The sequence below is a fragment of the Canis lupus genome, chromosome 18, assembly GCF_048164855.1.
Source record: "Canis lupus baileyi chromosome 18, mCanLup2.hap1, whole genome shotgun sequence".
NCBI classification, from domain to species: Eukaryota; Metazoa; Chordata; class Mammalia; order Carnivora; family Canidae; genus Canis; species Canis lupus.
The window spans coordinates 44146596-44170360 of record NC_132855.1 but is presented as its reverse complement, the minus strand read 5'-3'; the positions used below and the strand labels follow the sequence as shown (position 1 = coordinate 44170360).

The 23765-nt window shown below is 37.6% G+C and overlaps 1 protein-coding gene across 9 annotated transcripts in view; it reads left to right on the top strand.

The window, feature by feature from the left end:
* Positions 1-23765, top strand: part of CDK14 (cyclin dependent kinase 14) — a 721193-nt gene that overhangs the window by 576074 nt on the left and 121354 nt on the right. For all 9 annotated transcript variants that reach the window (XM_072784251.1, XM_072784250.1, XM_072784245.1 and 6 more), the window contains one exon: positions 18706-18754. In XM_072784251.1, coding sequence (XP_072640352.1) covers positions 18706-18754 — 49 coding nt within the window. The remainder of the gene's footprint in view (positions 1-18705; positions 18755-23765) is intronic.

Sequence of the window (23765 nt, the reverse complement as noted above, 5' to 3'; positions counted from 1 at the left end):
CCTAGGATCTCTGGGTGGCTCAGCGGTTTAGCGCCACCTTCAGCGTGGAGTGTAATCCTAGAGTCCCAGGATCGAGTACCACATCAGGCTTCCTGCATGGAGCCTGCTTTTCCCTCTGCCTCTCTCTCTCTCTCTCTCTCTCTCTCTTTCTTTCTTTCATGAATAAATAAATAAAATCTTAAAAAAAAAGAATTGTCCAAAACGTAAAAGAACAAGTAGATAACAACTGAGTCTTATTCTTTAGTATTTATTGTGTATCCTCTTCTGCTCTTACATTTATGCTGACACCAAATTCTTTAACCTCATTCCTTAACCTCCTATGGGAATTTGCTTATTCCCATAGCAACCAGGCAGCTGGGACAGGCCACAGCTGCATAAAGTAAGTATATATGTAACACACACGTGCACATACATACATGTACAATCACATACATACATGTGCACGTGTGTGTTACATATAATAAGGAGTCTAACTGTGGGAGGTGATGCTTTTCCATCATTTGCTTCTATTTTAATTTCTCTTTAAAGAAGTGGGAAGTGGGTCTGGTTTTTTTGAACCTGATTGCTTTCCCGTTTCTCTTCCCTTACTCTTGGGGTTCTGTGGAATATGGTCTTAAAAGTAGAGGTCTCTTCCCTCCCCCTTTTCCTTCTACCTCCTCCTGCCTTGCCCACCTCTCCCTCTCTCTTATGTCAGAATATCTCCTTTCATCACCATGCTCAGGAGGCTTGCTTTGGGCCAGCCTAAGAGGTGAGAGGTTATTCTTAGCACTTCAGTAATTCTGTTACCTTTGATTAGATTCATCACAGGCCAAGCCCCATTCCTTAGCACAAAAGTAAAAGTCCACTGTAAAATTAAGACAGTTTTCCTTTCATTTGTTTCATAGTTACTCAGTAATGGGACACTTTGGCATAATGCTCTGTGCCTCAGTTTTCCTCTGAGATAGTAATAGACTTCTCCATATGAATCGCAGGATCACTTTTCTCTTGCCCGTCGCTACTTTACATCAACAGAGGCAACACGGCTTCTGTGCCCCTGGTGAAGTGATACTTGAAAATCTTTGTTATATAAGACATACTTAGCATTACTATTTTGAAAAAACATATCTTGCATACATATTTGATGTGTTGTTTAGGCTTTGCAGAATTATGGTCATCCTAAATAAAGGTAGAACGTAGATAGACATTGGAGGCTCTTCAGGCTGGTAGCTGAGGATGCTGAGAAGACTTTGAAATTTCCTGCCATTGAAGAAAACCCTTGGGGTTGGGAGCATGAGCACTGTTTTGGTTGTGCTGCAATGATTTAAGCAAACTGAACATTAAATCTGGAAGAAGCTGCACAGGGCATCCGGTCCTGCCCTCTCCACTGTAAGTTTAGGAACCTGAGGCCAGAAATATTAAGGGGTTTCTCCAAAGTTAGTGTCAGAGATGGAAGTAGGTCCCAAGTCTTCCTGGGTTTCCATTCAGTGCTCTTTTTTTCCAGCATATACATCATGCAAGTTCATGCTACTGGATGTGTACCATGATTATTGTATCACAATTTCTCATTGATCTTTTTCCAATGAGCATTTTATTGACAATTAGTTTATAAAGAAAATAATAGAAAACTAGAGAGGATCTGATCTCTGTATTTAGTGAAATACATAGGACCACAAATATCACTTTGAATAAAGTAGTTTGGCCTCAGGGTACCTGGATGGCTCAGTTGGTTAAGGGTCAGACTCTTGATTTCTGCTCAGGTCATGATCTCAGGGTTGTGAGATCGAACCCCATGTCAGGCTCCAAGCTGGAGGCTTTCTCTCCCCTTCTGCCACTCCCCACTCTATACTCTCTCTACTTAATTAACTAATTAATTAGTTTGGTCTCAAAATAACATGTAGACTCCATGTATGATACTTTTATTCATCTCTTAAGTGCTTCCAACAAACAGGGCATTCAGCAGCATTCAATTAATGACAGATTATTATTCAGGAGTTTATTTTTTTTTTTTTTTAAATTTTTATTTATTTATGATAGTCACACACAGAGAGAGAGAGAGAGGCAGAGACACAGGCAGAGGGAGAAGCAGGCTCCGTGCACCGGGAGCCTGATGTGGGATTTGATCCCAGTTCTCCAGGATCACGCCCTGGGCCAAAGGCAGGCGCTAAACCACTGCGCCACCCAGGGATCCCTATTCAGGAGTTTAAAAAAGGAAGGTGTTGTAAAATTCAGAAAGAAATAAATGTTGCTAGACCAGATGCAATTAAAGGTAATAAAATTTAGACTAGAGTAAATCTGTGTTCCTAAATCAAGCAAGAGAACAGAGCATTTCTAAAGTGATTATATTATTCCTAAGAGAAAGTTATCTAATACAAGAGACTGTTTAAGGAAGATTTGATGAAAATAGAATGCCTTTCAATTAATGAAATGAAGGAAAAAATTTGCCACTGGAGGCGAATTACAGAATGGTAGTATTTTAAATATTTTATGCTCAGAACTAGGCCCACAGATACATTGACCTTGAAGGCAACATTTAAATATGGACTTAGTTATTATAAACAAAGAAAGACAAATTCCATATGATTGCACTTCAGTTTGGAGGAGGGTTACTGGATAAGAGGTGGATGGGGGGGGAATAGGTTAAATGGGTGATGGGGGTTAGGGAAGGCACCTGTGATGATCACTGGGCGTTGTATGTAAATGATGAATCACTAAATTCTACACCTGAAACTAATACTACACTGTTAACTGAAATTCAAATAAAAACTTAAAAAACATTAAAAAATGAATAAATAAAAAAGCAGAAACAGACACATAAATACAGAGAGCAAGACTGATGGTTGCCAGCAGGATGGTGTGGAGAGGAATGGATAAAATGGGTGAAGAGACATGGGGAATGCAGGCTTCCAGTCACAGAATGAATAAGTCTTGGGAATAAAAGGTACAAAAGTAGGGAATATAGTTAATCGTATTGTAATAATACTGTTTGGGGGTCGGTGGCCGCTACACTTGTGAGCACAGCATTAATGTATACAGAGATGTTGAATTATGTCGTCCACATGAAACCAACATAACTTTGTGTGTCACTTACACTTCAATAAACTTTTTTAGTTTATTTTATTATTTTTTAAAAGATTTATTCATGAGAGACACAGAGAGAGAGAGAGAGAGAGGCAGAGACATAGGCAAGGGGAGAAGCAGGCTCTCTGCTGGGAGCCTGATGCAGGACTTGATCCCAGGATCCCAGGATCACTCCCTGAGCCAAAGGCAGACGCTCAACCACTGAGCCATTCAGGCTTCCCTCAATAATTTTTTTTTTTTTAAAGAAAGGAAAAAAGAATATGCGTAGAGCACCAGAATAATAAAAGAGAAATTAAAGGTTCAAAATATAGATAGATAACTGTGGACTTAGTTATACTAAGGTTTTGCGATGCGGTGAAGAACTTTTTTTTTTTTTTTAATTTTTATTTATTTATGATAGTCACAGAGAGAGAGAGAGGCACAGAGACACAGGCAGAGGGAGAAGCAGGCTCCATGCACCGGGAGCCCGACGTGGGATTCGATCCCGGGTCTCCAGGATCGCGCCCTGGGCCAAAGGCAGGCGCCAAACCGCTGCGCCACCCAGGGATCCCGCGGTGAAGAACTTCTTGTCAAGCCTTCCTATTCACAGGCTTGACTGGCTCAAAAGCTAGATATCCAGACTCAGTTCCAGAGGGAAAATGTAAATTATTTCAGAAATAGGGCGCCATGGTGATAATAGCTCACATTTTATGTTCTACTTTATTATTGACAAAGGCCTTTTGTAGATTACCTCAATTGTTATTTAGAATAACCCCGACTTCATAATAATGTGGTTGCCCTAAAATTGCTGTCCCATTTTACAGATGAGAAACTGAGGCCCAGAGAGATGGTGTGGCTTGCCCAAGGCTATGTCTTGAGGATGTAGCGGAGGCCAAACCCAATCCCAGGTCTCGTAGTCCCCAGCCTGGTGTTCCCAGCCACACCTGTGCCTGTCTTTTAGCAGGTTTCCCTAACTGCAGGCATAGGGGGACATGAGGGAGAATTGTCAGGCTCTCCTCAGCCCTGCCTTGCGGCCTCCTGGAAAAGATCTGTACCTTCTTGTTGATACCAGAACCACCCTCTAACCCTTTAGCCCTGTGCATCCAGTAAATTGTCAGCTCCACAATACCCCCGTGGATGTTTAGCTTCAGCTGTGCAGTCCTTGGTATGTACTATAGGCATTGCCTAGTTTCATGATTTGCAGTCCTCAGGAAGCTTCGACCCTTAGCTGTGGCTTTCCCCCTTGTCTTTAAGAAGGTGATGGAAAAGCTGTGGAAGCCGCAGAAATTGTGGTGTGGATACTGAGTGCAGGGAAGCTGAAAGGAGGACATCTTGATGCCGAGATGTTGCCCTGAGGAGACCACACTTCAGTCAGGGGGCCTCGTATTTCCTTTTCTACTCACCCTTTATGCTTTATCTCAGTAATTGTTTTTTTATGTCTTTTTTGATTGATTGATTGCAACTCTAATTATCATGGGTTACATCTGGATGTACAAAGGTGTAACTATGTGATAGGTATAAAAATGGACTTTAAAAATTATTATGCAAATATCTGACTCTTATCTCAGGTTTTATTGCTAAAAACTGTAGGTCTGCTTGACCCAAGGCTTAGGACATTTAGACTCTTTCCCCCTGTCATCAGCCACCACCTTCTCCAACTTTGTGATTCCTCCTCCCACCAATAAATGCCACTCTGCTCACAGAGTGAAAAAGCCAATTAATCAGTAAAGTTATGAGTGAAGTGAACTTTATAGAGCAGAGGAAGTTTTAGTAAAGGGTAAACGTAACAGAAAGGGCAGAGTGCCTTTACTCTCGCACTCTCTGATTGTGGCAGTCATGCTGGGACATCACTGGTGGCTGCAAGCAGGAGAGATCATGGTGGCATTGAGAGACCACATACGGTCAGCTGCATGCTTCAGATACTCTCAGGGCTCAGATTCTTATCCAGTGCTCTACTAGATGCCAGGCAGCCATGTAGGTGCTGAAGACACAGTCGTGAGTAAAGCAGATAAACCTCTCTCACACATGGAGCTTATTTACTAAAGGAGAGGCAGATAGTAGAGTGCAAGTTGGTGTGGCTGGAGAAGTGTGACCATGAAGAGCCACAGATGATTCAAGAGGGTTGGGTTCTGGAAGACCAAAGTGAGGAGTTGGGATTTTATTTGAAACGAGAGAAGAATTATTGAGCAAGGAAGATTTTTTAAATCTCTTTTTAAGGAAATTAATGTATTATGTCTTCAGAAGGCCCCACTGGCTACAATAAGTCACGGACCTATTGCAGAGATGGAAAGAGGCTTCACCTCAAATGTGAAGTCCTCTTGATTGGGAGTTTCTGTTTATACCACTGGGTTGAGAAGTTTCTATAATGGCAATTCTTGAAACTATGCTCACACCAGTTAGCATAGATGCCATAAACATGACGGATAGAGCTAACCAAGGATGTAATATGAAATAAGTCATAGAAGTGGCCAGTGCTGTAAAATAAAAATAAAGGGGAGCCTGGGTGGCTCAATCGGTTAAGCATCTGACTCTTAATTTCAGCTCAGGTCATGATCTCAGGGTAGTAAGATCGAGCTCCACATCCAGCTCCACACTCAGCAGAGTCTGCTTGAGATTCTCTCTTCTCCTTTTGCCCCTTCCCCTCCTTGTGTATGCTCTAAATGAATGAAGGAATGAATGAATAAATAAATAAATAGAATTCTCCTCCCCAGTAGGCAGACCTATGGGGAGGAAATATCTTTATGAATCGCAGAAACCCATTTCATTGCAAAGTGTCCCCATCTGTACTGATTTTCTCTGTATCTGCTTGAAGAATTTCCCATGTGTTTTCACTAGAGGGCATCAGTAATGATGAAGACTAGCAGAGTGTCTAGAAACTACCAGAGAAAATATAATAAGATTACAATTTCAAGGAGAAATGAAATACTTCTGATTGCAGCCTTATCAAAACAAAACAGAACAAAATCCTAAGTAGGCTGGTTTCATTACTCTCACTCTTAGAATTTTGTAAAAATTCAGTTGGGGCATTATCCACACCTCATCTCACCAAGGTTTATATGGCATGCCAGTCACCAAATAAAGATTTCTCCATCTTTTTCAATAATCCTACTGCCCCCAACCCCACAGAAAATAACTAAAATCCTTACATAATGCCCAATGTGTGTGATTTGGTTAAAATCATGTCTAAGAAAAGAATTAGAAATTCAGCCTAAGAGTAAGAGCAGAATCAAATGAAGACATGGAACATTTTCAAGGAATGAAAGAATTGTCAGCTCTTTAAAACTGGCATACTTTAGTTGTTATATACTATTCACAGTCCCAGAAACCAGTCATACACTTGTTATCCCTTCCTTTATTTGTAATGTGATGTTTTATATTTATCCTGCACAGAGTAGATGCCAGCAAATGTATAACTAGAGATCTATGCATTGCAAAATGTCCTTCATGCTCCTGTTCCTGAACTTTTAAATATCTTACCAAAAGTTGAAAAATCAAGATCTTAGGAAGCAGAACAGGGAATTGGAAACTTAGATTTAAAACAAGACAAGTTGATTCTTGCATTCAAGTTGGGTCTTGACCACAGTACCTTGAGTGGTTAACTCTGGCCCCAGGAAAGGAGTGGGACACCCCCCCCCACCCCGCCTCCTCCAGGCCTAAGCTTTGCACAGCTAACCCTCCCGAGCAGTAATTGCACACCACTATGAAAGATTCACAACTAAGTGATTGAACCAAAGGTGGGATGTAGGTAGGGTTTGTCCCTGGGACATTAGAGGCACACAGAGAACATGCTTATAATCTATGAATTTGTGTACAATTTTCAGCATTTGAAAATTGTTAGAAACAGAGTAATAACTGACAATTGAAGTGCTAGTTTGGTTAGTGATGCTATTTGCATTGTATAGTTTTTGACTGTTTGCCAAATGCTTTCAAAATGTGAATTATCTCAGGAGGTCCTCCTAAGACGGCAGGTAGGCAGGAAGAGGAATGTAGCTGACAGTCCGTGTGGAAAGCTGCACAAGGTGGCACTGGGCCAGACCTGCACGAGGTTCTGACCTTTCTGCACATCTCTTTGGAACAACAGCTATGAAATAGTGCTCTTCCTATGACGAGAAACAGGAAGAACACAATGCCACAGACAGATCTCAAACCTCCACTGTGTCGATACCACTGACATCCATCATTCATGCCAAATATCATATCCATGGAGTGAGAAGCATGCCCCAGTCCTAAAGTGGGGGAGGAGAAGGGTCAAGAAGGAAGAGTTGCTGAATAATAATCTAATCTCCCATTCTAGAGTTTATGATTTATAGGCTTATCAGCTACTCTTGTCTAAGATAAGTGAATCACAGCCTTGATTTGTTTAAAATGGTGTTGATTTAAACACTCTTTTGGGCCATTATCGTAGGGATCATGCAAGACAAATATACATGACTATGGGATAATAACTCCTTTGCTGGTATTGAGATAAAAGGAAAAAAATCTTGATTTATTTATGATGCAAGTAATATTTTACTCCCAAATATTCAAGTAAGACATGATAAACTGGCTACTAATGATTGGCTAGGTTTTAAGAGCTGATGAAATTTCCTTCACTTACACTTGTCCTTGATATAGCATTCTCAGAACATCTTCGTGGCTAACACAATAATGTTTGCAATGGAAATTATTAAGAAAGAACATAACCATGTAGATACATAGATGCTTTCACCTCTACAGCCAGCTTTGTAAATCCAACTAATGATCTCTTGATTGTTGAAAAGGACAATTGCTAGTCTCTCAGTGCTAATCCTTTTTCTCCACTAATGCATTATAATCAGAGATTTACATATAAGGAGTTAGAAGAGTATTGAAGTGTCTGTTTTCCTTCATTTCTTTAACTATTGCCTCAAAAGGGGTATTTTAGGATAGCTTAAGTGTTTACCCTCCCTAAAGTGACACTGCTTTCAATATACAATATGTCTGCCATATATATATATATATATATATATATATATATATATATATCAATAATTGTGATAGTACTAAGAGCTAGCTGGTATCATGCATCAGACACTCTTATCAGCTCTTGAGATCCATTTCCTTATTAAGTCCTACTGTTACTCCCATCTGTAATATAGAGAAACTGAGGCACCAAAAGTTTTTTTTTTCTTTTTTTTTTTTTAAGTATTATGTCCAAGGTTACCAGAACTTGGAAGACATTGTCTGGCATTTCATGTGAATATAAAACAGATTTGTTCTCTTAGACAAAAGGTTAAGCCATGACAGCATATGGAAAGTTCATTGGAAGTGGGGAGAATATTGTTTGTGGCATATTTTTTCAAGACTGTTTTTTAAGAGCCCTTTTAGGTTCACAGCAAAACTGAGCAGAAGGTGTAGAGATTTCCCATACACATGCATACAGTCACAGCCTCCTGGTATCAATATACTCCACAAGAGTGGGACATTTATTATAATCGCAGACCCTTTATTGACCCATCATTATAACCCAGAGTTCATGGTTTACATTAGAGTTTACTCCTGGTGAACATTGTACCTTCTGTGGGTTTGGACAAATGAATAATGACATGTATTCACCATTACAGTATCATACAGAGTAATTTCACAGCCCTGAGAAATCCTCTGTGCTCTGCCCCCTGCTCCCTTCCTCTGCCCTAACCCTGGCAATCGCTGATCTTTTTACTGTCTCAGTAGTTTTGCCTTTTCCAGAATGTCATGTAGTTGAAAGTGTGCATGTTTTGCATTGCTGGTCAAGGAGCTTCGTGATCTGTTTGCGCTGCTGCTGGCTTTGTGCATTGTTGAGGTCAAACTTCAAGTCTCTTTCAACGGAGACACAGAGAGGTGTCATGGTATAATGACTAAAAGCATGGACTCCACATCTAGACTGGCTGGGCTCAAATCCCAGCTCTGCCACTTGTGAACTGTGTACCACGGACAAGGTGCCCAGCGTCTGGCTACCTCAGTTCTCTATGTGTAAGATGGGAGATGACCATGGCCCCTCCCCCATAGTGTTGTCATAAAGACTAAATGAGTGTATATTTGCATACTGCTTAATATACATAAAATGTTTGCTATTTATCAAATAGGCTTGGGTATCCCAGCTCTTTGGTAATGAAGAGTAGACTGGCAGCAGAGTCCTCCTTTAGCCTGTGCCATTCACCTGTGCCACTAGCTTGCATCTTGGCCTCAAAGTGACTCAACCTTTCCAATCTCAGTTTACTCGTGTAAAATGAAGTGGTTAGACTCCCTGGTCGCTCCCACTACCCCTGAAGGGGCTGAGCTCTCTCTTCCTGATTTCTTTCTCCCTTAGGAGACTTTAGATGAAGGGATGGGTGGGGACACATGGAGAATGAGACAAAGATCTTTCTTACCCTTTCTTTTCTGGGAACTGTAAAGATACGCTATTGTTTGTGAATAGTACACTTTACACTTTTATAAATGCCTGTGATTAAACTTTTCTAGAGAAAAACCTCCTATGGAAAAGAGGAGTGTTCTGTGTCTTAGGTTGGATAGTTTGAAGACCTCATCAGGGAATATGCACTCACAAAGCCACATTTACATGTCTGCCCAAAAAGCCAAACCATCAGAAGTAAAACTAATGAATATAGTAGAACTTTTGTTTCTAGAAGTTGCTCAGGGATTACTCAGTTTAAAATGCACACCATTGGGAGTTAAAAGATGATTTGCTGCAGCCAGGGCAAGTCAGGGTGCTTCAATATCCTCTTTGCCTGTCTGAAGGTGGCTGCCTAGCATTTTGAGGTAGCCCTTTGGGTGACAGCATCAGGGCGTGCAATCCTGTTCAGCATTAATCTGTCATGTCAGAGCCTCTCGCTGATAACGCTGGAGCTGTGTCAAATCTCAGCAATTATGTATTTGGAGGCCATCACGTGTGTTAAAGCTGTGACTTGCAGTTATGCGAACATACACATTATTTCTAAAATGCCCGTTTGGGTCATTCTGCTTTTTTGCAATTGAGATATCTAAAATCCCAATATTTTGAAACAAGGTTATATCCCTGTCTGTCTGGGGTAAACTCTCATCTTCTGTACTGTATGAAGGTGAGGGGCAGCCCAGGTGGCTCAGCGGTTTAGTGCCACCTTCGGCTCGGGGTGTGATCCTGGAGTCCCAGGATCGAGTCCCGCACTGGGCTCCCTGCATGGAGCCTGCCTTTCCCTCTGCCTATGTCTCTGCCTCTGTGTGTGTGTGTGTGTGTGTGTGATGAATAAATAAATAAATAATCTAAAAAAAAAAATATATATATATATATATATATATAAAAGAAGGTGAAGCCTTCATGAAAATTCTTGTGCATACTTGTCAATATAGTTTTCTTCTATTGATGATCTGTTAATATTGGTATCATGACTTATGTAGGTTGCCTATGACCGCACATGTTTTATGCACTACTGTATATCCACAGTGTCTAGAACAGGGCCTGGCAAACAGTAGACACACGATAAATATTTGTAGAATAAGTGAGAGAATGAATACTCATGCCTCCTGTCCTAAAGGATTTAAGGATATTATATGATACATAAACAAGTAATAAGGGTAATTGTTTGAAATCTTACCAGCATGATTCATAACTATGTTTGTTGTTCACCTTCTAAAGGACCAAAGGTTTTTTGCTTCACTGAAACAATCCTGAGAAAGGCCTCAGGCTCACTACCTCTGCTAGGTGGTAGGATGGCCACAGCTTTTTGCTGAAATTATTACTACTTTCTTACAAGCTCAGTAAGAAAGAGTAAATGTATTTGTTAAAATGTAAAATAATCCTAAAGATTTTAAATTGTGAATACTTGAATATATGGTTTAGCAGAGTTAATTATCAAGCACATCTGACATTTCCTGTGGCATTTGGAAATGTTCATTTTTATACTGACTTAAAAAATACTTGTTCCATGATATTATACTGGATGATATTAGATGTATTTACAAAAGATATACTAAAGTCTTAGATTTTTAAGATCTCGTGTCTATTGCCACCCCTCCTTCGCCACCCCTTCCCCCAAAAGAAGGAAAATCGTTAGCTTACAAATCCTGATATCACCTCTCGAGGCCTTTGAACATACTTGACGTTTTTAATTGGTCGGTTGATGTAACTATTTACTCACATGCTTTCCTGTTATTGAAGTTAGAAACACAACAGTGTCCCAGAAGATACAAAGCAGAAAATTGGCAAGAAGGAAATGAGGGGAATAAAAATTGAAATTGTTTTCAATATCAACTATATAAATCGTTTTATATAGTACCTACCTAAAAGCAAATGAGTACATTCTAGTTCAGGTTTTTCTCTTCATGTGGGTTAAAGTTGGCTTTCCTAATGCCTCAGAGCATTGCAGTTTTCTTTCTTTTAAGCTGGAAAGCTAGAATGCATGACATTGTTTTCCAGTTGTTTTCCTGTGGAATTTCAACGACTTGCAGCACATAAGCATTGGCAGTTTGAGGGAAAACCTTTCCAGGTCTCTGTCCTCCCACCCCCACATCACGCAGCGTAGCAAGTGATTTCTTCTGTGCCAGCTCTCCTCCCTGGTCTCCCACTGCGTGTGATCATCCTTTGCAGTGTCCCTGCAATAAGAGAAGGTGAAAATCTGCCTGCAGGTTTAAATTAATTGCACTCCTCAGTTATGCTCAGAGTTAGCCAGTGCTTTCAATCATAACATTCTAAACTTCTAGTTTAAACGTAATTGGAAAGAGAAAGCTGACATTGAAGTCATAACTGACAGAGTAAACTTAACTAAAGCAGAACAGTGTAAAACGCTCATATGCAAATAACTTGAATATCTGATAAAATTATTCATAGGCAGTTGAATATTTTATTAACGAAACCTATTACTGATTCGGAGCACTGGATTCCAGCACCTTTTTGTTTTTAAAACTTCCACGACTAATTATATTGTGTTTGCTCTAATGGAACATCACTTTTATTCGTAATGGAAATCGTTTTGGAATTATAGTTTTTTCGTAATTATACATGTAATGCATGTTCATGGCAAAAAAAAAAAATGTTAGAGCCACCTCCACTTGAAATTGTGTACTTTGGCAGTTAAGATCTGAAAGATGTTGGATATAAGAGAGCAGCTCCTGTGTTTTACTGGGGCTAGCTTCAGATACTTGAGTTTATCCTGTCTTCATTTGGAAAAGAAACAGATGCACTTAGTGGCTCTGCCTCTAGGCTCCCAAGGGACTGTGTCCATATCCACATTGCAGCACTGTTCACCCTGTATTTGTAATTCTATATTTACATTTCTATGCCACTGAACTATAACCGGGACGTTCACCCATTTCTACATGTCCAGCACAGCTCCTGGAACCTACACAGGTGGCCAGGTAACATTTGCTAAAAGAATTGAGAGTTTATGAAGATAGTGATGGAAAGTAAACACAGGAAGACTTTATTCTTTCTTATTTTTTCTACTTTCCTATGGTGTGTTTCAATTTGGGCTCTTTAATGCACAGCTAAATCTGACATATTGCATTTCTGGAAAAAAAATTTCTATTAGCATATCCTGTCAAACTCTTAATAGAGGCAATTTTTAGAACTAATATTTATGTGCAGTCATTAATTGCTAAGAATAATAATTTACTTGTAAATGCAAGATTGTATTAATTTTATCTGTAATGGAATTCTTGTTCCTCCTGAAATCATAGCAAATTATTAAAATTGCTTTGTGGGTAGTACAAAGTTAAGGAGATCAAATTTGTTTTACATGAACATTTGGTGTAATTAATTTTTAAAATATATCTTGCTTTTTTAATACCAGACTGTAGATAATAATAATTTTTTAAAAGACCTTTATGAAAAGAGCTGTTGTTCCCATTTCTCCTTTCTTTGTCAGTTAATCCTCAAACCTAGAATATGCCTTTAAATTTCTGCTCTACACCAACTGGCTGAATTAAGTTGTGACTTTATAATGCAGTCTAGTAGAGAACGAACTCAGACATTAGATGTTCTTTTGAGACTTTTAATTCATAATTGTTGGTAAGCACTTTCACCTACCTATAGCTTTTAGAACAATGGATATTTGTGATCAGACCTAGTCTTTGGCAAATGCATGCCATTAGAGCGTAATGACTAGTGTCTGCACTGATTGATCAGAGTCCATGCCTTGCAGGTTATTAAATATTTTAACAATTATCCGAGCTTGAATGATGACTCTGAAACTCCATGTAAACTTTCAGTACTTCTGAATCATCCTGGAAAGATGCTTATATTTTCAGGATAATAGCTGAGTTGAATATAAAATTCTAAATCTTTGAAACTTGGAAATTGGAGATCAGTAAATGCTCTATTCGTCATCTTAACCCCTACCTTTCTGTCATACCCTATATCCAATCATCAGTAAATCTTATTGGGCTACCTTTCAACAAGTTGCAGACTGACAACCCCTTCTCACTGCTGTCACTCTGTTTCTGTAGCCCAAAGCACATCATCTTCCTCCTGTGTAGTGTTGGTTGTTGTTTTTTCTTTTTCTTTTTTTTTTTTAAGATTTTATCTATTCATTTGAGATAGAGAGATAGCGAGAGAGCACAAGTGGGGAGGAGAGGGAGAAGCAGACTCCCCGCTGAGCAGGGAACCCTATGTAGGGCTCAAACCCAGGACCCTGAGTTCACGACCTGAGCTGAAGGCAGACACTTAACTGACTGAGCCACCCAGGCACCCCTTACAGTTTTAAGAAACTTTTCTTGGTCTCCCTGCCTCCATCCTTGCTTCTGATAGCATATTGTTGAAAAAGAAGCCAAAATGGTCCTTAAAAGTTGTCTAGATCATGTGTTACAGGCCACAGGGGCTCTAAGAGAGCCAGTTTTCTACTCTTGTACCCCTTCTCTGTCTCAGCCCCCACTTAACTGCTCCAGCCACCCTGTCCTTCAGGCTCACTCCAGCCTTGCGCATCCCCACTGGAATGTGAGCTCCCTGCCGGCATGAAGGCCTCCTGTGTGGTTTCCTTCTATTGCTTCAGCCCCTAAGAAGTATGCCTGACACACAGTAATTGCTCAATAAATAGTAATTGAACCAACGAATCATTGCACAGTATCTCCAGTCATTTCTGTTGAGATAAACTCTGTTTAGAAATAGGAAGTTGAGCGGGTTCTGACATTTCTTTTCATTCTTCTTATCTAATAGTATTCTTCCATGGGAGATATACCATAACAAAAGCAATATTAATCATTTTGGATTATCTCCTTTAAAAACCTGCCATTAAAAAAATAAAAAAATTAAAATAAAATAAAATAAAATAAAATAAAACCTGCCATTAAAAGCAGACAACGCTGAAAAAAGATACCAACCAACATTAAGCAAAAATAAGCCTTTAAGCATTAATTTTTTTAAAAGAATCAAGATCAATACGAAAAAGAAACCATTTAGTTTTATTGGAGAACATACACACAAATCCTTTCTAAATAGGAAGACACACCATATTCTTATGTGCAAAGATTTTATATCATTCTTTTCAGGTAAGTAGATATTTTAATGAGACCCCAACCAAATTGCCAATGGGAACTTTACATTTTGTTGATTGTTTTGTTTGAAACTCATCTTCCCTCATCACCTAAAGTGTCCCACTCATACTTGTCAGTCTACATTATATTCCTTTGTTTTACTTTGTTAGAACACTCTTTTTTGCCCACCTCTATTGAGATATAAATTGACATATAACATTGTATAAACGGCAGCCTGGGTGGCTCAGCGGTTTAGCGCCGCCTTCAGCCCAGGGTGTGATCCTGGAGACCGGGATTCAGTCCCACATCGGGCTCCCTGCATGGGGCCTGCTTCTCCCTCTGCCTGTCTCTGCCTCTCTCTCTCTCTCTGTGTGTGTGTGTGTGTGTGTGTGTCTCGTGAATAAATAAATAAAATCTTTAAAAACAATTGTATAAACTTAAGGGGTACAACATAGTGGTTTTATATATGTCTATTAGACATTTATATATATTATAAAATGATACCACAGTAAGTTTAGTTAACAATCTATCACCTCACATAGTTACAGTTTTTGTGGGCCTGTGGTAAGAACTTTTAAGATCTACTCTCTTAGCAGTCTTCAAATATACAATGCAATATTCTTTTTTTTTTTTAAAGATTTTATTTATTTATTCATGATAGAGAGAGAGAAAGAGGCAGAAACACAGGCAGAGGGAGAAGCAGGCTCCATGCAGGGAGCCTGACATGGGACTCAATCCCGGGACCCCAGGATCACACCCTGGGCCGAAGGCATATGCTTAAACCGCTGAGCCACCCAGGCTGCCCTTAATGCAATATTCTTAACTAAAGTCACTATGCTTTACATTATATCCCCAGAATTTATCCATTTTATAACTGGAAATTTATATCGTTTGCTTTATATCCATTTCTCAACCTCCCCATCCTTTGTCCTGGCAGCCACTAATTATTATGAGTCCAGGATTGTTTTAGATTCTACACATAGGTAAGGTCATACAGTATGTATCTTCCTTTGACTTATTTCACTTAGCATAATGCCCTCTGGGCCCCTCCATGTTGTTGCAGATATCAGGATTTCCTTATTTTTTACGGCTGAATAATATCCGTTGCGTATACACATCACATTTTTTCATCCATTCATCTATTAGTGGATACATAGGTTCTTACCATATTGTAAGTAATCTTGCAGTGAACATAAGGGTGCATCTTCAAGTTAGTGATTTAATTTCCTTCAGATACATACCCTGGTATGGAATTACTGGATCATACAGTAGTTGTATTTTTAAGTTTTCAAGGAACCTTCCTACTGTTTTCCAGAGTGGCTGTACCAATTTACATTCCCACCAACAATGTATAAACATTCCTCTTTCTCCACATTCTTGCCAGCACTTGTTATCTTGTCTTTTTGATACTAGCCATTCTGACTGTTGTTGATTGTTTTGTTTGAAACTCATCTTCCCTCATCACCTAAAGTGTCCCACTCATACTTGTATGAGGTGACATCTCATTGTGGTTTTGATTGGTGATGTTGAGCACCTTTTCATGTACTTGTTGGCCAGTTGAGTATCTTCTTTGCAAAAATGTCTACTCAGGTGCTTTTCCCATTTATTAATTAGATTATTTGAGTTTTTGCTATTGAGCTGCATGATTATAATATATAAGCCATGTATTTTCGATATTAACCTCTTATTAGATATGTGGTTTGCAAATATTTTCTCCCATTCCATAGGTTGCCTTTTCATTTTGCTGATGGTTTCTTTTGCTGTGCAGAAGCTTTTAGTTTGTTGTGGTCTCACTTGTTAATTTTTGCTTTTATTGCTTTTGCTTTGGGAATCATACCCATAAAGTCATTGCCAAGACCAGTGTCAAGGAGCATTTTCCCTCTGTTTTCATCTGTACATTCAGGTCTTACATTTAAGTCCTTAATCCTTTTTGAGTTAATTTTTGTGCATGATGTAAAATAGTTTCATTCTTTTTTTGCATGTGAATATTCAGTTTTCCCAGTACCATTTATTGAAGAGATTATCTTTCCCCCATTGAGTGTTTTGGCTCCCTTGTCAGACATTGCTTGACCATACATGCATGAGTTTAATCCTGGGCTTTCAGGTTTGTTCTGTTAGACTGTGTGTCTGTTTTTATGTCAGTACCATACTGTTTTGATAACTATAACTTTTTAAGATAGTTTGAAATCAGGAGGTGTAATGCCTCTAGCTTTGTTCTAGACAAAGATTTCTTTGGCTATTCAGGGTCTTTTGTGGTTCCATACATATATTAGGATTGTTTTGTTCTCCTTTCTTTAAATATATATTTTAAAAATGCCATTGAAATAGTGATAGGGACTGTATTAGATATAGCTGTACATGATATTAGGTAGTATGAACATTTTGCCATTTTCTTCCAATCCATGAACACAGAATTCCTTTCCATTTATTTGTGTCTTCAATTTCTTTCATCAGTGTCTTAATAATTTTCAATGTGCAGATCTTTTATATCCTTGGTTAAGTTTATCCCTAGGCATTTCATTGTTTTTGGTGCTATTATAAATGGAATTTTTCCTTTGTTTCTTTTTCAGATAATTCAGTGTTAATATACAGAAACATAGCTGACTCTTGTATATTGATTTTATGTTCTGCAACTGTACTGAATTTGTTTATTGGTGCTAACAGGTTTTTCGTAGAGTCTTTAAGATAATCTGTATATAAAATCATGTCTTCTGCAAAGAGAGACAGTTTTACTTCTTCCTTTTCACTTCAGATGCCTTTTATATCTTTCTCTCCCCGCCCCCTCCCCCCTATTTTTCCCTGATTTCTCAGGCTCAGACTTTTAGTAACATGTTGAAGAAGAATGCTGAGAGTGGGCACTCTTGTGGAGAAAGGAAAAACTTACTGCCTTTCAATAATTGAATATGATATTGCTATGGGCTTGTCAAAAATACTCTTTTTCATGTTGGGGTACATTCCTTCTATACCCAGTTTGTTAAGAGTTTTTATCATGAATGGATATTGAATTTTGTCAAATGCTTTTTCTGCATCTGTCGAAATAATCATGTCATTTTTGTTTTTTCTATTAATGTGGTGTTCCACATTTATTAATTTGTATGTGTTTAACCATCCTTGCATTCCAGGGATGCATACTATAAAGAGACATTATTTTTTCATTGCTGGAAAATGACAAAATCTGTCAGCATCTATTAAAATGTAAAATGTGCAAACCATTTACTGAGCAGTTCGATATGGAGAAGGCTATCCAGTATAAATGAAAGCATTAGTATACAGAGACGGATGTGCAAGGATATTTATTGAAGCATTGTTTTTAAGGGAAAAAGAACTGGAAACTATTTCAGTTGCCAACAGTAGGAGAATGGTCAAATAACTATGATACTTCTATTCTATGGAATATTATACAGTTTTAAAACAAGTGTTACATCTATTTTCTTAATTTGAAGGACTATCTGCTATACATTTAAAAAACTCAGAGATTGTTTATTATACAGTCTATTCTACAAATGAAAATATCTATATGTGTGTATATGGGTGGGTTTGTATTTATAAACATAGAGAAATATGTGGAAAGGGACCTACACAAGCCATTAACAATTGCTGTATCTTCAGGAGTCAAAAATAGAGAGGAGAGGAGATTATTAGTATCTGTTCTGTGCCGCTTTATTGTTTAACTTGGTAAAACAAACATCTTAACTTTTAAAATATGATAAAGATAATTCAATTGAAAAATGTAACATACCTTATAGGACATTGGTAGTTTGGCTTTGAGCCAAACCAAATAAATGTAAGAAAGGAAATGAAAATACCAAATAGTATAAGAAAGAACCAACATGACTATTTGATCAGAGATGTCTTCATAGTGAAAACAGCAGCTCTCACTTCACTAATGTGTCAATGTTCTTCAGACTACTTACTGTTTGAAGGTTCGGAATTTGTGTTTCTTTTTTCGACCCAATTAAAACTTAGTTATTCTAAGAAATAATTACTGGGAAACCAGATTATGAAATAAATCACCCCAACAAAAGAAAACAATGCTTCATTATTTAAAATTTTAAAATCCTCCTGTTTTATTCTTTGCAATTGCCCTATCTAAAGGTGAAGATGTACTGTGGCTAGCATAACCATGGCTAAATCAAACACTATCTTTTAAAAAGTTGAGGGTTTTTTAAACATACGTCTAATATATACATTTGAAACAACATTGTTTATCATTTTTCTTCTTTATTTCAGAACGCTTTACCCTGTACAGCTCTAAAAACCTTAGGCAAGCATGGAATAAGTAAGTCTTTATACAGTTTGTGCTTGTTCTTTGCCTCTCTCTCTTTCTTTCTTTTCTCTCTGTCTTTCTCTTAATTCTTAAAACTCTCCAAATAAGTTTGTCTTGACATTTTTTCATTTGCTCATCCAAATATCCATCCATCCATTCATTTAGCCATTAATTAGTTGTTAAGCTCTGTGTGCCAGGCATCAGCCTCAGCCAATGTTATTATATATGAGTTTGAGTTTTTAAAGCAATGTGGCATTGCTTCAGAATTCTAAATCCTAAAATTCATTGTGCTTAATCTTCTTGCAACTAAATTCCAATAAATATTTTAGAAACAGCAAAGTAGCATCTACGTACAGTATAATGACTGATTCTAATCTAAATAATGTCCATGACAAACTCTGAGCTAGATAAAATTGATCTTTCAATTTTTTTCAGTTTATTGTTCCCTTCAGCCTTGTTGGAAAGCTAAGTACATGTATCACTTTAAATCTATGTGATCTGTTTATTTAATTTCTGTTCTTTCATCTGATCTCATTGAAATAGTTTTATTTATTGGTTTTGAAATTTGATGAAATCTGAAAATCTGGGTTTCTCAAGTTATTCAGAGGTCTTTTATTGCAAGCCAGACTGTTAATAAATCATTGAAAGTTGGAAAGCAGAGTGATTGAGTCAGTCTCATTAGTTGTGGAGATCATATTTCAAGCATTATGCTGGGAAAAGGTAACTGGAACTGCTTTGATTTCTTTTTTACAAAATTTAATTTGTTGTAACAAAATTCTGTCTGTGGGGAATTTAGTGTTATTGCCTCAGTTTTTACTCTTATGACATGTTTAATTTTAGACACCATCAATTATAAAATAAAAAATAAGAAAAAAACTTTTTTATAATAAAGAATGCCTTTAATTAATGTTGTCAGTAGATCCAGCTTATTATGAGGAACTCATGGAATGAGTACAGTAAACTCTGTAGTGGTTTATTTGGAAGATTTGGCAGTTTATTTTGGTTAAATTCATACTTAGAAGAGCACTGGAATAATTATTTTTGTCTAACACAAGGCTTTGCATTTGCCATTTGAAGAGTCCATTTGTGATATCTAGAGTCTCCCCTGGGAGGCATGCCCTCTGCTGGGAACATTCTGTGTGTGTTCGTTCCTCCACTCTTTTGCCCTTCACCGTCCCCCTCTTTACTGATCAGTGGTCTAACATTTTAATTAAGTGCTTTCATACACCAAGTAATATACACAGTATACAGTTCCTACCTTAATTAAATGATCAAACATATTCTCTTATAATTGCTCAAAAATTTTTGTCCAACCAGATAACCATCTTATAAAACAATTATTTATAAAGCAATTGAATTTCTTTTTTTAAATTTTATTTAAATTCAATTTGACCAATTGACTTTCTGACCCCATCTTTGAAGTCACAGGCATATCTGGCAAATCAACACATAGCATTTGTGGAGAACAGCCATTTCTTTTCTTCAGAGGGGGAGAGCTAGAATGACCTCCAAACTGCCCAGGAAAATAAATGGTAATTCTTATCCACTTGGAATAGTCTATAAGAGATGGGAGAGAGTGTCCATAGAGGAGGCTGAATGATATTTCTTCCACTGTCCTTTTGTGGATATGACCCCACTTCGTATATACAGCTGGTCCATTCCCCCCATTCGTTTTTGTAGCTTGTATTCAGCACCACCTTTCGCTACAAGCCCTCCAGCACACATGCCTTTCTCGTCCAACCATTCCACAGTGACCAGTGGGATGCCCCTCAGAGAAGGTGCTTCTATCCAATTACATTACTCTACCCCAGGAGAAACGAGCTTATTTCACATCTTTCTAAAAGAAAAGTAAAACTGAAATAGTATTCAAGCTTTGCATTGCTTCACTTCATTCTGACCATCTAAGACCTGATGCCTACTTTTCTCTGAGAGGTACTGATCATGTTACAACATCATTAATTTAATTGTTATGTTAATTAATTAATACAATTAATTAATTATGTTGTAATTTCATTAGTGGAAATCAGAATGTGCAATCCTCTGGTATTGATGTTTTAGAGACCTTAAAAGCCACGTGCATTGGTGCTAAATCTCTAAATTCTTAAAAGATACTAGGTGTCAGTAAATATGCTTTTGCTTTTGGGGGCAAATAAGAATTCAGAATATGATTTTTTTGCAACATAAGAACACAGTTTTCTCTTTAAGATATAACTTCAGAGATATTTATTATTTGCATTTCCTGTGAACGTAGAATTTATGATTCTTCTACCAAAACTAAGGTCTAAAATACTAAAGGAAATCTTATATTCTCATGTAAAATCTTTTTAATGAACTGGTGAAACTGTAGTTAATGTCTTTCTTTTCATCTGTAACATTACAGATGCTTTTTTTAAAAAATAGAATTCAAAAGCATTTAATAAACTGGATCTCACCCTTAGGTGACGTTTAAAACATTTTAGGAAGCCTATTAAAAGCTGAGTTTGAGGTAAGATTTTGCAGTTACAAACATAACTTGTTCAGAGCCATGCTGTTTTTAAGTCACCATAAGTCTTATTCTTTGTTGCCTTATGGATTTAGCTCAGAAAACACTAAGTAATAAAATATCACTAAAAATATTATAAAAATACTACGCTCTGGCATCCCAGTGTCATGCACTGAATCCTTAGAGCCAAGCTGTAGCCTCCAGCCCACAAGACCCCAATGAGATTTAGAGAAAACCGAGAATTCAGAGACATTAATTATATTATTGATTCTTCCTCAAATGGACTTGTGAACTTGGAACCATCGACATTTCAACATCTCTCACTTCGGTGTGGGGTCTAGGCTCAGAAGAACTGCATTTAAAGTCTATTAAGCAAGTGCCAGCTTTCTCCATCCCTGCTAACTAATTTGTCTACAAGCACAATTACAAACATGGAGCAATTGGTAACAGCAGTAATAGGTTCAAAATAAAGTGAACTAATTTGCAAGAACTAATTTGAATTCAGTTTCAATAGATTAATATAAGATGGGTAGGTTAATAAAAAGTAAGTCACTGTTCCAAATTAAGTAGCAATATCTTTAAAAACTCAGCTATTAAAGCTAGTTGATATGTTAACCTACCTAAAGGAGTCAGAGTTTCTTGAGAAATGAATACTCAAGTCTCTTTGAACAGCTGTAACAAGTGACCCAGTTTATTTGGGGACCAAGTCTGCCATAGGTAACACCAATACAATTCCCTCTTGACTTCATTTATACCAGTAACCATAATTTTATCCTTTGAATGATTTTTTTAATATTCTGGGGAAACAAAGCAGTGATGGGAAACAAATATCAAATGATCCAGTAGATACCTAAACTCAAAAGGATAGCGTAAAGAAGAAATCTTAATTATATGATTGAGAATAATAAATATATATTAATAAAGAAAAGAAAGTCCTTTTGCTCCTTCATACTGGACATGCATGATTTGTGTGGGCTCTTCCTGCTTAAAGGGGATTTTGGATTAAAGGGAGACAAATCTTAATTTTATAAATACATGTACTGTTTTCTGACCGCCTTCAAAACATTCCATTTTATTTCATTGGAGTTATAAAGACTCTCCCTATTTTTCTTCCAAATCCCCCTATTTATAGTTGTCTGACATTGGCATGTATATGCAATCAACCAAGAATTTCAGCCACTTAAAAGATCTTTTATTATTTTGGCTGGAGAATCAGCCTTGGTATATGCTCTCCAGCAATGTTAAGGGTAGGATTCCAGGAACACATTTGCTTGTTTTGGAACTTTTTAAGAGCCGAATAATTTTGGGGGTTTGAAAGGAGCAAAAAGAGAACCAAGGAGATAAACCACAAAGTCACAGAAGACAGATTTGGAAAACAACTCATGGCTGATAAAGCAATACATGTCCTCAGACTTGAATAAGGCGTAGGCCAGCCTTGTCCTGCTTGCTTCGTCCACATGCTCTGGTTCGGTTTATAATCCTTCTTGTTAGGTAAGTCCAACTGAATTTCTTCTAAGAATTGAGAACATTGCTTCTTTGAAAATATGTAGCAAATACAGAGACATTGTAATGAAGCTGCTTTAATGAAAATGCAAGAATAGAGAAGACATTTACCTGCATATATTTGAACGAACCAGCAAGTCACAAACCCTAATTTAAAAGATTCAAAAGTGTTTTCTAACTTTGTATTCTTTCATTTTCCTTGAATGCTTTCTCAGATTCAATGGTTCACTTTCAGAACATATTTTAAAGTTGGCTTACTAGGGACGAGCATCTGCCTTTGGCTCAGGGCATGATCCTGGGGTCCTGGGATCGAGTCCCACATTGGACTCCCTGAACGGAGCCTACTTCTCCCTCTGTCTGTGTCTCTGCCTCTCTCTCTTTGTGTCTCTCATGAATAAATTAAATAAAATCTTTAAATAAATAAATAAATAAATAAATAAATAAATAAATAAATAAATAAGACTTGCTAGATAGATAGTTGTGGTACATGTGCATAAAACATAATGTATTTAAAATAATTTTTAAGGCAATAGTATAATGTCACTCTGTATATTTATGCTGCCAATGCCCTATTTTCCTTGTTGTCCTACCTGATTGTATTCCAGTAAGATTTAAATCAATGCCTTCTCAAAGAAACTGAAAGGTCCCGTTTTCTACTCTGCCTTATTGTTCTAAGATGATCTCAAAGTTTCTAAAATAATATGTTGCAAAGTAAGTTAGAGCTTTCACTTTCTGTACATTGAGAAATGTGAGAGGAGCCTAAGAGCAGCTGTTGGCACTAGGCGGTGCCATTGAGCTGAGCCAGAGCCTTAACTCCTCCACTGCCACATTTTTTTTTTTCATTGTTGATCATTTTTGTTATAATTCTATTTACTTCAAAGTAACAGTTTTAATTTATTTAGTGCCTGGAGATTTCTTCTCACAGTGTTTTCAAAGAAATTATTCTGTCCATCATCAATGCACTTTTTTAGGCTTGGGTTTACTGGGGATAACAAGCTCTAAAGCAGACATTCTGGAATTTCATTCTCTTTACTCCAG